The 16,671-nt window shown below is 37.7% G+C and overlaps 3 protein-coding genes across 3 annotated transcripts in view; 1 reads left to right on the top strand and 2 right to left on the bottom strand.

Moving 5' to 3' along the window:
* The window catches only part of otop2 (otopetrin 2), a 59,763-nt gene that overhangs the window by 31,391 nt on the left and 11,701 nt on the right, over positions 1-16,671 (bottom strand). The gene's annotated exons all lie outside the window — the stretch shown is intronic.
* On the bottom strand, positions 688-2,404 carry amn (amnion associated transmembrane protein). The gene has a single exon (XM_056454276.1). It carries the CDS (start codon positions 2,372-2,374, stop codon positions 944-946), a length of 1,431 nt encoding a protein of 476 aa, XP_056310251.1. The 5' UTR covers positions 2,375-2,404; the 3' UTR covers positions 688-943.
* zgc:112148 (uncharacterized protein LOC550424 homolog) overlaps positions 9,147-16,671 on the top strand; it is an 8,666-nt gene continuing 1,141 nt past the window's right edge. The window contains exons 1-5 of the mRNA XM_056454279.1: positions 9,147-9,226; positions 9,389-9,459; positions 9,757-9,901; positions 12,362-12,451; positions 15,709-15,834. Of these exons, the coding sequence (XP_056310254.1) occupies positions 9,215-9,226; positions 9,389-9,459; positions 9,757-9,901; positions 12,362-12,451; positions 15,709-15,834 (444 nt within the window). The 5' untranslated portion in view covers positions 9,147-9,214. The remainder of the gene's footprint in view (positions 9,227-9,388; positions 9,460-9,756; positions 9,902-12,361; positions 12,452-15,708; positions 15,835-16,671) is intronic.

Here is a 16,671-nt window from a genome sequence, read left to right as displayed (position 1 = left end):
GAATTTTATTAATTATTATGAAGTCATTATTTATGAATGTACAGTAATATTAAAATTGGACCGACAGTACACAGAGGATAGATTTCTTTGAAAATGGAAAGTGATGTTGTGGCAACAAACCTTTCATATGGGGTTATGTGAGCCTTGCATTTGGACATGGTATTATTTATAATAGGGAAAAGTGAAACATTCACAAGACACTAAAAGCACACATAGGATGACTGTAAAGTATTTAACAGGTCAACTGTTGAGATTTTAGTTTCAAACATACTATAGAAAAAGCAAACAAGAGCATTGCAATGTTACCTCCCTCTCTCTGTCTTTCAAATTATATTGTCTCTTAAATGTAGTGGTTGCATGTTGCCAGATTGTAGGATCATGCTACTTCAGTATTGAAGGGATGCTTGAATTAGTCCTAATGTTTTCAATACGCTTTCATCTTACAATTATTGCTTCAGTTCAATTTCAGAAAACTCATTTACTGTAACACGATGGAGGGAAAGTATTATTTCTGAGATGTACTAGTTTATATTCATATATATATATAACCTCCATTTAACTAAACTGCTTAGGAGTGATTGATATGATCCAAAATGATGAGCTAGTATTTAAGTATTTAATCTACAAACCTAACCCTGAATAGGATATAGCATAAATATAAAATTATTAGAGCCAAAAACTCAGACATTCATGCCTTTAATTTATTTATGAAGAGAAACCTGATTATGTGGTATAGAATTTCAGAAAATACAGCATGTGAAAACTGAAAACTTCCCATTACATCATGAGACTAACCAAATAAAACATTTTGTGATTCGCTTGTGCAGATTTGAACATAATATTTATCATTCTGCCCCTTCACAAGGACATTTTTCGTCTTTAAGATTTAATTCTGCTTATTTTGTCCCCACATCCCCCATCCAATTGTCTGAAACTACACCTTTCATCCATTGAAATCGGTTTCATCATAAACAGGATTCACGAAATGCACTCCTGATTTGGTTAGGACGACGGAGTTTACTGTCTCTGACCCATATAGCTCAGGTTGTTCCGGCATCATAGTGGGCTTGTCAAACATGGGGTTGTCAAAGCCATGGTCCATGGGGCCACCCAGTTCCCCAATGTCACTACCGTTCCTCCATTTGCTTAGTGAGGGGATGCTAGGCATTCTTGGTAACTTAACAACACCCCTTCGATAGAGGAGAATAAAGCCTGCAAATAAACCGAAAATAAGCAGGCACCCCAACACTGCACCGGCCACAACCCCTGCACTGTTTCCAGCCACGTCACTGCTGCTCGCCCCAGATGACGCCTGGAACTCCGCACTGCTGATGCCAACATTTGAGCCATGGTTGTGCACGTCCTTCATTATGTCCCGAGCAAGAGCCTCAGCCAAACTCCCAGATTCCTGTCCGGATTTCTGGTCCAGAAGCAGCACCTGAATCTCCTGAGTGGCTCCGAAAGGAATCACTCCCAGAAGCCTCTGCTCTTTGGACACTTTCGACATGGCCATCTGTGCAGATTTGTATTTGTCCGTGTTGAGAAAGAGGTGCTGGAGACGCTGGCGGTACGACTCAAAGTTGAAGCTCGAAGAGAACTGAACGTAGACAAGAGCGCCACAAACATTGCAGCAATGTCCCAGTGCATGCAGGGGTTTCTTGCACTCGAGCGTATCGCACTTCACATTTGCACAGATCTTGTCACGATTCCTAGAGTTATCGCAGATGCAGCCTGAGATTTCACCACATCCTGAACCGCTGATGCTAAGGGACGCGGTGCCATGAAACTGTAGCTTGCCAGAACTGGAAGACAGGTACTGAGAAAACTCAGAGCTGCTGGTGAACTTTTTTCCGAGTACAGAGACACTCTTCACAGGCACATTATGATCTGATGAAATCTCCACACGGAATGAGGTGGCATCTCGAAATACAACATCGTCATTTTGGCATGGGACACTCTCCTCATGGACTGAAAACTGGTATGTACCTCTGTGCAGGTCGTCAATAGTGGTCGCAGCCACCCACAGTGAAGGGTCGAACCATTTCAGCGATTCAGAGTCTTTAAATTGAGCCGTCCCCCCAGATCCACAGCCAGGATCTCCACCTTCTCGCACAGTAAACCCAGCGCCAGACGCCAGAATCAGTTCTCCATCCACAGGCAAGCTCATCCCGGTAATAGTGTGAGCTGTTTCTACATACACCGACACTTTTCTGTTCGCTAAAAACTCCACTTGGTCATTCCCGCAGGGTACAGACCCTTTGTCCCAGTTGGTTGCATTCTCAAAATTAGTGTCTGGAATCCATTGCTTGTAAAGTGCATTAGCAAAGGGTGAAATGCAAAAGAAAAGCAGAACGTTGTGTCCAAGAGCCATCATGAGAGGAATGGGTAGAAGAAAAACAGAGCGACCTTTGGTCTGCCGCTGATGGTTCGACTGTCACATGAGCGCTCGTGATTTAACTTAGTGAAAAATTCACAAGAAGCTGTTTTGTCAGTAAAACATCTACTACAATGACACTAAAAGCAGACGTTTGGATGACTGTAAAGCATTTAATAGACCAGCTGTTATGCCTCCATTGCGTAATTTTGTCTTGTCTTTCATGAAAACATGATATAGCAAAAGCAAAAAAAAAAAGGTATTGCAACATTACCTTTCTCTCTGTTTCTCTCTCTTTGTCTCTCAACATGTTTCCCCTTAAAGTTGGCATGAAATCAAAATGTACTTTCCTTAATTTATATGTATATTATTGTGTGTTGTGCTCCAAAGAGCCAATTGGTTCCCGAAGGAAGAAATCATGAACTGCCATTATTTTATCTTTTCAGAAACCGTTTCAAGTGGATGTACATCATGATAGCGAAAAAAGTAAAAACTTTTGTTTCATGCCGACTTTAAATGTAGTTTCTCAATGTTGCCAGATTGTAATACCATGCTACTTAAGAATATATCAACATAGGCTCATTATGAAAACGTAGTCTTATATATGTTTCTGGAGACTGCAAATTATGTAGCCAGAGGTACGTATGGCTGCGTTTAATTTATTTTTAAACAAACGCTACGGGGTGGTGTGACGCCATTCCTTTTCGCGCTTACCAGCTGACCGCTTACTTCGGTATAGACGGCTTTCCTGCTGTAACCAGTTTGTCCTGTTAGCTCGCCATGTATGTCGGCGGACTTGAGACGCAGAGAGAAATTGACCACGATGACGTGGTTCGAGTCAGGTGAAGAACGATGTAAAAAATTTAAAATGAAATAAAATGAACAAGTAAATATCAGGGTGAGATTTTACTGAGAATGCGGTAAAATCTGAAAACACGGTAAAAATCAGACGAGGGCTTTTCTTTTTCTGGATTACTTTTGTAAATTGTTGGTTGGGTTTAAGGAAATGGGTGGGCGGGTCAATCAATAAAATTGGTTGGGTTTAGGGAAGGAGGAGGGTGGGTCAGTCAAATGGTCGGTCAGTCAGTCAAACAGTCAGTCAACAGCGGCCTCTGGCGGGTTTATGCGAGAACAGCAGGCACAAATGGCACTCGCGAGAGAAATTTGAGATCTCAAAAAGCGTGCACAGCGGCCTCTCGGGGATTCGCCAAAACAAAAACTGCAAATTAAAACTAACCTCCTGGGCTGTATTTCGCGGTCTCCAGAAATGTATATAGAGGTACGTTTTCAGAATGAGTCTGAGTTGGAATATATACAGTGGTACTGAAGAAGGGCACTCTAAATAGTTTCCACCATTTTGCTACTTTTACCACACCACTGACCCCTGAATTACACCGGTTTCTCTACAATGTCTTTACCCAAAGACGTCAGCAAACCCAAACCTGCTAAATGATGGACAGGAAAATGTTGTTTTGCTGTATAGTGTAGTGTTTATGCAAGTTTTTAATAAATAAATAAGCAAGTAAGCAAGCATCTAAAAGGATAATCATACTGTAAAACATTTCAAGTTGGTTTAAATTAGACATGAGTCAACTCAACTTAGAGATCTTCTTTTTTCAGCTCTAAATGTTGCGTGTATAAGTTATTTAATGATTATTTGTTTCAGCTTCATTCTCTGAGTAATATAAGCTCATAAAAAATGCGCTCTTCACTGGACTTAATGACATATTCACATTTTACTAAAACAAATTCAACACTGTGCAAGCTTTCTAGTTCTAAATTACAACTGACTTCGGTCACAGCCTTAGAGGAGTTCAACTAAAATAAAACACACTAAATCTGTCAAAAGCTAAGCAGAAAATCATTAAACAGCTTCACAAACAGCATCAGCAGCTTGACTTATTACTAACCTGTTTGAATTTATTTCTGCTAGAAGCCTACAAAAGTCTTCAATCACATTTATTGACAACTAAATGTTTTAATTTTACGTAAAAAGTTTGGTCCAAATTCAACAGTTAAACTGCTTGAGGATATCGTTGACAATTCTAACTCTATTATTTATACAGATCAATTAAGGAACTAATATTTAGACAACTACTGTAAGTAGGTCCGGTGGTTCATTCTGCTATGGCGACCCCTGGAATAGAGACTAAGCCGAAGGAAAATTAACAGCGTTGAGCAGTATGTAAATGATTGTTACTTTAGTTAAAAACTATCCGCTTGTTAAGTGTGATATCACACAAAGCGGCTTCCGCGTCCAATCGCTATATCAAACTGTATGGGAGACTCATCAAATGTACTCACTATTTACTCCACCCTTCACTTGTTTCAAACATTTATGAGTTTTTTTTTTTGATGGTATTAAAACAAGTGAAGGGTGAGTAAATAGTGAGTACATTTTAATCTTTGAGTAAACTGTCTTTTTAAGGCCAGCGACTGTGTGAACATTTCAATATTTCAGAGTTTAAAACATCCGGACTCAAGAAATTTTTTGCAACTTTAATAAAGATGAAATAATATACAAGGAAGACTATGCCGTGTTGATTATTCAAGATCTGTACCTGAATAGTGAATACCTGAAAACTATCATTCACTTTTGTCTTTACTATATTTTATTCATCTATGCTTGTAATTTATTTGTTATTTCAAGAGTTCACACTTAGCTGATGATTCATCAAAATCTTGTTTGGCATGCTGTCCCGGGAGAGAGCCCGGAGAACCCGGGGAAAACCCACGCGGACACGGGGAGAATATACGAACTCCTTACAGAAACACCTACCGACCTGGCAGGACCAGGGCTGGCAGTGTTCTTGCTGTGGGGCTAACAGTGCTAACCACTGGGCCTCCGTGCCGCCCGATCTATAGTGAAGGAGGAGAATGGGGAGGAAGGGGGGTTTCTTCCAAACGAAGATAAAGTGGACTGAAAACTGTGGTTATTTATAGTAGCTTATGGCTCATATGATTGGATGGTACTGATTAGCTTAATACGAGACCGGCTGTGATAAATCATAAGCATGTGATCCTCTCGAAATTAGTTTATAAATAAACCTCACTTAATATTCGAGATTCACTCCCCTACAAAATCCCCCCAATCAATCCAAATAAACTTAAATCATCTGGTGAAATTGTATTCACATCGCAATATACATCCCATACAACCCTAATTCAAGTATACAGATATTTGTTAAACTAATTTCCATGAATTTTCCAAAACTTTGTGGGGTTTTCTGTTTTTCCAAACTTTCCCAGGCCTGGAAAACACCATCTCAAAATTCCATGACTTTTCCAGGTTTTCCATGACCGTATGAACCCTGTATAATGCAAATATGCATTTTACATATAGTTTTGTTTATATATACAACTGGATTTATGTGGAAATTGTGTATTATGTATTTGAACTACATTATGGCTCATAACACACAAATGTCAACAGTGTTATCAACAAGCTCTGTGATAAAGGGATGACAATAAGACACGATGATAATAAGTTATTATAAATATTAGCGTCACTATTTTACGTAAATAACGTCATATTGTGTAAATCTGACCAGACGACAAATGGAATGTTCAGAAGCCATTACTCATCTCAAACTCAACAAATCTCCTGGCGTGGACGGCTTATCTTCTGAGTTTTATAGATAATTTGCAAAACAGTTTGCTCCCTTCCTTTCACAAATGTTCACAGAATGTAATTTAATAGGCTCTCTCCCTCCTACATATACACAAGGTCTTATTACATTGCTCCCAAAGCCCAAAAAAGATGTTCTTTTCCTTGATAATATGCGCCCTGTATGTCTTCTTAACAATGATCACAACATTTTAGCTTTAATTTTTGCTAAGCGTCTCTAAAGAGTAATTGATTCTATAATAGATGAATCTCAGTGTGTTTTTTTTTTTTACCAGGGAGGCATATTTCCAATAATATTAGACTGGTGTTAGATATAATTGATTATTCAGGCCTTATTGTTGATGAGAGTTTTACTTTGTTTTTAGACTTTTATAAAGCCTTTGACTCTGTGGAGCATATTTTTCTTTTTCTTGCTTTGGAAATATTTGGTTTTGGTCCTTTTTTTATTAAATCAATTCGAACACTTTATGCTAATGCAAACTGTTCTATTAAACTAAAAATTTCCAGATTTGATTTGCAGCGTGGAGTTAGACAAGGCTGCCCTATTTCACCATATTTAATTTTCTGAGCTGGGCAACTATTCATCTCAAGGCAAGCTCTGTGCAAGGTATCAATATTGCTGATAGGCAGGTCTTACTGAGTCAACTTGCAGACGATACTACACTATTTTTTTTTTAAATTCATCTCAAATCCCTTTAGCTGTGACAATCATCAGTTTATTTTCTCAGGCTTGCATTTAAATATTAATAAATGTGAGTTATTGTCAATAAAACATTGCTCTTTGCCAAGTATAGATGGCATTCCAGTGAAAGACAAGGTTAATTATCTGGGCATTGTTTTAACAAAAGATATGAAGAACAGATGTGCAGATAACTTAACTTAGATAAACTAAATATGTGGTTACACAGAGATTTGTCTCTTAAGGGTAGAACTTAAGGGTAGAACGTACTTTCTAAAGCAGAAGGTCTTTCACATCTAGCTTATTCTGCTGCATCACTCTATGTGGATACTAAGACTTGACAATTAAACAATCCTTGTTTAATTTTTTTATGGAAAAATAAGAAACACTATATTAGAAAATCTGTAGTTTTGAATATTTATGAAAATGGCGGTCTTAATTTCATCAGTTTTGCTATACTTAATTATACTTTCAAAATTAATTGGATTAATCAGCATCTTAGAAATCCTGCCTCTTTGTGGAATTTAATAACAAATTTATTTTTCTCTAAATTAGGGGGGTTTAAATTTTTTGCTCTTGTGTAATTATAATCCTGAGAAAATTCCTTCCAAATTATCATCATTTCACAAACAATGTCTGTTATCATGGTACATAATTATATAATTTGACTCAACAAAGATTTACTGTACAAAAATACGTCCATTTACTTTGAAAATTGGGCAAAAATAATATAATTTATGTTAGACAATTATTTAATAACAGAGGAGTGCCTTTTAAATATGCAGAATTTTTGTCCCATTATAAATACCCAGTTACAGCTAAAGAATTTGCAATTGTATTTGGAGCAATCCCTTATGGGATTATTATGCTTATGAAGGGATAGGACAATCAGTCCCCCAGGTTGTGCTATACATCTAAATGTGCTAAAAACAGTTCTTTGTAAATTTCTATTTACCGCAAAGTCAAATAACAAAAATATCCGCTCTCTATTTCAGCATGAGATAATCTCTCATCCTAATGCTGTCTATTATTGGAACAGACATATAGGTAATATTAACTGGAAAAGAGTATTGACTTTACCTCAGAAATCCCTAATGTACAATAAAATCTGTGAAGTGTCTTATAAAATAATACCTAGGTGCTATTCTACAAAGGTTTATTTCTGAAGATTTTGATATAAATTGCTCCTTCTGTGATCACCAAACTGAAGATCTGTCTCACATTTTTTGGAATTGTGAATATACCAATTTTTGGGGGGGAAAATGTAGTAGGTATATTTAGTGGTATATGTTACTGATGTTATGTTAAAATATGAAAATGTTATTTTAGGATATAACCATCAGAATGAACACCCGGATGCTTTTTATTTATTTAATCTTATTATATTTTTGGCCAAATATTTTATACACAAGTGTAAATTTTGTAAGCGTAAACCTTTGTTTCAGATCCTTCTTGAAGATCTAAATCTTTATATGTCTTTGATTTCTGAATGTACTAACAAGAAAGCTGTAAAAACTGAATCTGTTTAAAAGATACATTTCTGTTTTGCTCCCTGGCATGTAATGTGATATAATGTGATGTAAATGTTTCATTGTTATGATAAAAAACGGAAAAAAATAAATAAAAAAAATGGAATGTTGACTTAGGGCGACGCAGTAGGTAGTGCTATCGCCTCACAGCAAGAAGGTCGCTGGTTAAAGCCTCGGCTGGCTCAATTGGAGTTTCTGTGTGGAGTTTGTATACTCTCCCTGTGTTCGTGTGGGTTTCCTCCGGGTGCTCCGGTTTCCCCCACAGTCAAAAGACATGCGGTATAGGTGAATTGGGTGGGCTAAATTGTCCGTAGTGTATGAGTGTGAATGAGTGTGTATGGATGTTTCCCAGAGATAGGTTGCGGCTGGAAAGGCATTCACTGTGTAAAACATGTGCTGGATAAATTGGCTGTTCATTCCGCTGTGGTGACCCTGGATTAAGGGACTAACTGAAAAGAAAATGAATGAATGTTGACTTACTTTGAATCTTCTGAGTTCTCATTCCTGAATAGTTTCACAATAGCTTAACTCTTTCTTTCTTTCTTTCTTTTCTTTCTTTCTTTCTTTCTTTCTTTCTTTCTTTCTTTCTTTCTTTCTTTCTTTTTTTCTTTCTTTCTTTCTTTCTTTCTTTCTTTCTTTCTTTCTTTCTTCATCGACGTAGTTGTCAGGTTGTATTTCTAACCGTCAAGTCAGGTAATCAACAATAGTTTTTGAGTGATACGAAAATCATCAATCAGAAAAATAAAAACAACATTTTACGATTTCTGAGGTAGATCATGAAACAACATTTTCTCGTGACTTATATGATATAATATAATAAAACATCTGCATATAAGATAAAAAAAAAGTAATTGGATGTCATTTTATGAACGGATCTATGAGCCACTGAACGCCCCCTAAAGGAAGACTTTGAAATTGACTATTAGTAAGGCTTGTTTCCCATAGAGCGGACACGTGTGTTGTTTACATACACGTCATCCGGAAATAAAACTACCTGCGCCAACATGATCCGACAGGTGAGTTTTAACTTATATTTCCTTTAAAGAAATATATGCTTCATATTTTTATTAAGTTTAACTATCTCTTGAAGATGCAATATTAGGTAAACTGTAATTATACAAGCATAACTGCTGGCTGTGTTGAGCTGAAATCTTGACTGATTCAGTGTTTATTTGAAGGATTCTCAGGGTGAAGTGCCATTATTTCATGAGGACGAAAATGCATTTAGAGAGAAGAAATCAAACATCAAGTGAGTTTCAAATTTGAGGAAATGGGGCAAATATTTTGCTTGACATGAGGTAATATTACTTCTGTTAAACCTTTATTGGGCAAAGAACCATATGGTAGCTTTATTGACATTGATATATTTTCATTTCAATATTAATATTTTCCTTTTACACTCAAAAAGGGCCTATTTTCTAACTGTGTGTTAGAACCAGTAAAACTCAGCAGTCTCAATACCCTTTTTTTTCCTTTAGTTATATTTAGCATTTATGTAGGCCTAAATAATTCACCATACAGTCAGTCATGTTGTTTTTTTCCTCAGACATCCTCTGGCCTGCTTCTTTCACCTCTTCTTTCGCACAAGTGCCATCCTGATTTACCTCTTTTGTGAGTTACTCAGCCGAAGTTTTATTGCCAACATGGTTACCATTATTTTACTCCTCTCATGTGACTTCTGGACAGTAAAGGTGAGCACGGAGTTAACATGAAATCATACGTTTACTTAATCAATGTTACATGTTCCACCAATTATATATGGAAACCGCCATTTGTCACAGTATTTCCTATATTTATTATTATTGTTGTTGTTATTACATTTATTTATTTATTTATTTTTTTGAGAATGTAGTATTTTTAGTTTGGCTGAGATAACACCAGTTTTTAATTTTTGAAGAAAAAAAAATAGTGTTAGGGCAATAGTTAGTTCATCTAATTTTAAATTTTAATACGTTTCCTCTCCTGTTACTTAAATTTCCATTTTTGCTGACATCATTATGACTAACTAAAGCCAAGTACACTACCTGACAAAAGTCTTGTTGTCGATCCCAGTTGTTAGTAGGGTTAGGTATCGTCTGGGGTAATTTCGATACCGGTGCTAAATCGATACTTTAAAAACAGTACCGGTGCCAAAACCATTACTTTTTAGCCACAAAATTATTTGACCAAAAAAAATAATAATAATTTCAATCATTTTAATTGAACAATATATATTTATAATAAGTTTAAAGTAAACATCAATTCATATTTTATATATTTGAATTGCATTAATATATTTCTTTTGATCATTTGTTTGTTAGCATGAATGCAAGATTTGCATTATGCTATTAACATTACATTAGCTTACTATAACCTGTGGAAAGGCTGTCATCAAAATCAGGGAACAACTTTTTTCTGGGTTTGGGGCTTGTGACTACTTTTACAAGGAAATCAGTGATCTAATGATTTGCCTTAATCTGAATGAGACAATAACATGATTCAGGTGTTTACATAAGTTGCTTATTGAATGTTACATTCATGATTAAAGTTACATGTTATAGCACATAGATCTATTAACGTCACTGCATCACCGGCCTATAAATGTTTCCTCCGCAGTTTGTGTCTGTGGTCCTTTAAGATAATCAAAAATCACTGTTTACATGGTAGACTCTTGATCAGACTATTGTCTTAATCATATTAAAATCAGAGTATTGATGTCCATGTAAAAAATGTGTGTGACAAAATTCGTACTTATGTGTGCCTTTGATGCACCCCTTGATGCTTAATAAGGGCATCACACACCGGATGCGCCGCTCAGAGCCGCGACACGGTGCGCACATGACAGTTAAAAGTATCACACAGCAGACGCACACATTCGCATGTTATTTAAAATGAAACTATTCAGATGGCGCTCTGTGGCACGGCAGAAATATGAACAGTGTCCTGAGTCGTGGCTGGCGCAACGGACAGCCGCCGACTTGCGGTGCCAATGTGTGTACCCTGATAGAAACCTATGTTGCTTTACGTTCTTGTCGTAGCACCAGTGGCACCGGAATTAGGCACCGAAATTCATATGCTAATTCGGTCCGGTGCATACCGGTTACAAAGGTACTGGTGTCATAATGGTACCGGGTTTCGGTACCAACCCTATTTGTTAGAGAAACAAATAATAACTTAACCTCTAGTTAATCATTTGTAAAAGTGGCAGAAGGTAGATTTTTCTGATGAATCATCTGTTGAGCTGCATCCCAATCATTACAAATACTGTAGAAGACCTATTGGAACCCGGATGGACCCAAGATTCTCACAGAAGTCAGTCAAGTTTGGTGAAGGAAAAGTCATGGTTTAGGGTTATATTCAGAATGGGGCATTCGAGAGATCTGCAGAGTGGATGGCAACATCAACAGCCTGAGGTATCAAGACGTTTGTGCTGCCCATTACATTACAAACCACAAGAGAGGGCAAATTCTTCAGCAGCATAGCGCTCCTTCTCAGCCTCCACATCAAAGTTGCTGAAAGCAAAGAAGGTCAAGGTGCTCCAGGATTGGCCAGCCCAGTCACCAGACCTAAACATTATTGAGCATGTATGGGGTAAGATGAAGTAGGATTCATTCAAGATAATTCCAAAGAATCTTGATGAACTCTGGGAGTCCTGCAATAACGCTTTCTTTGCCATTCCGGATGACTTTATTAATAATTGGAGTCATTGCAGAGATGTATGGATGCAGTCCTCCAAGCTCATGGGAGTCATACACAATATAAATTCTTTTTTCACTGCGCCATGACTTTATATTCTATACTGTACATTATTTCTGTTTAGTCACAAGACTTTTGTCTCAGCAAAGTCAGACCTTATTGTCTTAAGTAAATAATAAAAAATTAAGGCATGATCATATTTTATTTTGGTATAATAAGCGTAATCTAGAGGGCTTTGCCTTTCATATAAGCCACTTCTGACACCAAAAGATCAACTAGAAGTCAAGTTATTATTTGTTGTTTCTAAAACTTGGATAGGCAACAAGACATTTGACAGGTAGTGTATGTTTAAACTAACCAAATAAAAATGGAAATTTACGTGAAATCCTATTCGACTCAGATTGTAGAAGTTAAATGGAGTTTGAAGACTCAGAGTGTAAACACTTAGAGTGTTTCTCTCTGTTTTTCTATTTGAGAATGTGACAGGACGGCTGCTGGTGGGCTTGAGATGGTGGAATCAGGTTGATGAAGAAGGTCGCAGTCATTGGATGTTTGAATCTAGATCGGTGAGTCTCGACACCTTACTCTATTACAGGAGGAAATGACAAATATTTGCAACTTTGGAAGGTGAGCGCATAATAAAAGTCGAGTTTACGATTGTGACTAACATTACAGAGGTAATGTGCAACTTTAATATATAGCAACAGCTAACTTTTATCACACCTCGATCAAAGTTTAACGGTTCTGTTTTGTCACTGTTGGTGTTAGCGACACCTTCAAGTTGTGTCATTATTTTAAAGAGAGATAGAGTAGGGGGAAATAAGTATTGAACACGTCACCATTTTTCTTAGAAAACGTATTTCTAAAAGTGCTGTTGACTTGAAATTTTCATCTTTGGTAACAACCAAATAAATCACTATATTCAAAGAAAACAAAACTAATTATTTTACAAATGAAGTTATGTGTAATAAAATTAAATGACGCAGGGAAAAAAGTATTGAACACATGAAGAAAGGGAGGTTCAGAAAGGCAGTGAATGTCCAGACAGCAGCTGAAATCTCGCAGTATTTCTTCAGCAACCCTTTACCCTTCCTAATTGTAAATTAATATTAGCTGCTTCAATCCAACATCTATCTACATTATCAGGATGATGAAGATGAAACCAGGGTGGACATTTCAGCATAACAATGATCCAAAACGAAGCCAATAAAACTCTCAAATGCTTTCAGAGAAAGAAAATCAAGCTGTAGAATGGCCAAGCCAATCACCTGACTTGAATTTGATATAAAATAGAAATTAAAGATCAGATTTGATAGACGAGACCCACAGAACCATCAAGATTTTACATTGTTGAATTGAAAAGGTGAAAAACTCACACCTGAGCAATTCATGTGACTTCACTCTCCATATGAGAGGCGTCTTTAAGCTGCCGTCACCAAAAAAAAGCCTTTTATATAAAGTATTAAATACGTATCAGTAGTTCAGCAATTTTTCCTTGTGTCATTTCATTGTTATTTCAAGAGTTCACACTTGATGATTGATAATAAAGCGTGTTTGTCCTGGGAGAGAGCACTGAGCTCAGAATATCCTTGAGCCCAGGGCTCCATCCAGTTTGAAGGGCGAGAGGAGAGTTTGAGCTCAGGTAGGTCTCGAGAACTCCCCTACTTGTGAACTGCTGAGATATATCTGACTAAGAGTTGCCTTTGGATGTTTTCCTATGGTGTATGTCTTTTGGACGCTGGGAGGAAACCGGAGAACCCCGGGAAAACCCACACGAAACACGGGGAGAACATGCAAACTCCGCACAGAAATGGCGACCGGTTTGGAGAGGGCCGAACCAGCGGCGTTCTTGCTGTGAGGCAACAATTCTACCCACTGGGCCAACATGCCGCCCTATCAGAGAAGGGGAGGAGTTTGGGTGGAAGGGAGATTCTTCAAGACGAAGATGACTGGAGTAGAAAGCTTTGGTAATTTATAGTGTGTCAGTATCAAGCGGCAACCTCCCGCTCTCCCTCGGGAAGCCAATACGGAAGTAACTAAAACTGCAATTCATCGACTCGCCTTGGGGGGCTGGCTCCAGGAAGTCCAGGTCATTTCTGACTGCAATGGGAAATTGGCCATTTTTACAGCTGATAAAAACATGCTTACAGCCTGGTACAAAAGATGCCTAGCTGAAAAAGATTGATTAGCTGTAGGCTCTAGAACAGTCATCTGAAGCGTTGTCATACAGTGTTATGCTGGAGTTTATCAATAGTCTTGCATTTAATAACACAGACTATATTTGAAGTGTTTGGACGTATTTCGCGTTTTCCTCCTGTAGAAAAACGTCATAAGAACAATGTTTAGTGGCTCAATGTATTACTACAGTGTTTTTAAAAGTCTAAAGACTTTATTGATATAGTGTACAACCAAGCACATGTGGTCAGAACACAAACGAGTCGCAGGTAATGGAGTATTAAGCGTTTCTCCCAAAGTAAAGTCTGTCTGCCAGCTCCAAGCAAAATGCCAGCAGGTGTTTGTAGCTCCGCTCACTCTCCGCCTCTTTTCCCTTGTTTGGTATCCTGCCGTTGGTGCGACGACGCACGAACAAAATGGTGACGGTTGGCCGCGCCTACTTGTAGCTTCATTTACGCTCTTCAGAAACCTATGGGTGACGTCATTGATACTACGTCCATATATTTTACAGTCTATGGTCAGTATTCATCTGATTGGTGCAAATATACGCTAATGCGGTACCAGCTGTGTTCAATCGTAAGCACGTGATCCTCTCGAAATTAGTTTAGAAATAAACCACACTACGCACAACTCGTTTTTCAGATTTTTTTCATTTTGTTTTATTTTTATGTTTGTATCGTTCGGGTTTTTACCAAAATCTGGTTCAGTTCCATGTCAACAGCTCCTTTAGAAATATTATTTCCAGGAAAAAAACAAGACATGTTGAATGCTTATTTCCCCCACTGTATGTTCTTTCAGGATGTTCAAATATTAATAGAACAAACATTCTATTCTGTGATCATTCCATCCAAACCTGTATTGATTTGTTCTAAGAATACTAAAAAAAAAACCTCATTAAGGTGTTCTCAAGTCGAATGGTTCAAAATTATAGCAGAAGTTAAGGAAATGGAAAAAATGACACATGCACTTCGAGACAATTAGAGACGAAATGCAGTAAATGGCTGGCTTTCCCCTCAACGACAATATAGATATTTATAATTGAACATTTACATAATTCTAGAGGTTATGTATCATTGTTAAAATATGTTTGGCAATCTTTTATTATATTTTATTTTATACTTTTTTTTTGATAAGGTTAATTTAATATTTCCATGCAGTATGTATACAGATATACATGTGTGGAATGGATGTATTCGCCTATATAAGTATGTATACATAGGTATATTTCTGTATATATGTATTATTTTTTATTTGTTTGTTTTGTTCCCACTGGTTATATGTTCCTAAAAAATCAATCAAAAATAAGTAAAAATAAATAAATAAAGTGTTCTCAAGTCACATGATGTCTTTTTGTGAGGAAAAGAAGCTGAAAAACATATTTACAGCGCATAATAAAACTCATACATAATAAAAATCTCCTCTGCCGCACATGGCAAACCTTATTTTCCATTCGGCGTATTCTGACAGGCTCATCAGGCGTACATATATGGAGTTGCTTTGTCCTTTTTTGGAGCTCATCCATTGTAAACCACCATTTTAATAGGAGGAATAAAGCGGTATTAAAATGTCTCCTGCTGTATTCCACACTAGAATAACAAATCAACATGAGAGGATTTCAGTTTTTGATGAAATCATTGTCTCCTCATAGGAGAGCAGTAAGAATGTGGTTTCGAACTCGGAGTCCCGGATTTTCTGGTTCGGTTTGGTCTTGTGTCCCGTGTTTTGGGTTTTCTTTGTGTTCAGCTCTCTTTTCTCCTTCAACATAAAGTGGCTGGTGAGTAAAGTGTCTCTTGAGCGCATCGATATGTTGTGTGACATCTTGAGCTCTAACCTGATGCGTGTGTCTGTTTTTGGGTTTGTGTGCATGTGTCTGTGTGCTTGTTTGTGTGTGCGTGTTTGTCTGTGTCTGCATGCTTGTTTGTGTATGTGTATGTGCGTGCGCCTGTGTTCATGTGTGTGCGTCTGCGTGCATGTGTCTGTGCACGAGTGTGTTTGTCTGTGTGTGTGCGTTTGCTTGTGTGTGTGTGTGTCTGTTTGTTGTCTGTGTGCTTGCATGTGTGTGTGTGTGTGTGTGTGTGTGTGTGTGTGTGTGTGTGTGTGTGTGCACGTTTGTGTCTGTATGTTTGTCTGCGTCTGTGTGTGTGTGTGCGCGCTTGTTTGTGTTTGTCTGTGTCTATGTTTGTTTGACTGTGTGTGCGTGTTTGTGTGTGTGTGTGTGTGTGTTTGTCTGTGTCTGTGCTTGTGTGTGTTTGTCTGTGTGTGTGTGTGTGTGTGTGTGTGTGCGCGCTTGTTTGTGTTTGTCTGTGTCTATATGTTTGTTTGACTGTGTGTGCGTGTTTGTGTGTGTGTGTGTGTGTGTTTGTCTGCGTCTGTGCTTGTGTGTGTTTGTCTGTGTGCGTGTGCGTGTGCGTGTGCGTGTGTGTGTGTGTGTGTGTGTGTGTGTGTGTGCATGTTTGTGTGTGTTTGTCTCTCGGTGACTCTCTTTGACTGTCTTTGTTTGTTGTTTGTCTGTGTGTGCGCATGTTTGCGCATACATCTGTGTGTTTGCATCTGTGTTTGTCTGTGTCTGTATGTTTGTCTTCGTCTGTGTGTGTGTTTGTTTGTTGACTGT

This window comes from Danio aesculapii, chromosome 3 (genome assembly GCF_903798145.1).
Source record: "Danio aesculapii chromosome 3, fDanAes4.1, whole genome shotgun sequence".
NCBI lineage: Eukaryota > Metazoa > Chordata > Actinopteri > Cypriniformes > Danionidae > Danio > Danio aesculapii.
This window is presented reverse-complemented; position numbering and strand designations above follow the sequence as displayed.

What these genes read in the sequence shown, in the direction of transcription:
- amn (XM_056454276.1), bottom strand. Translation starts at nt 2,374, where the DNA reads ATGATGGCTCTTGGACACAACGTTCTGCTTTTCTTTTGCATTTCACCC.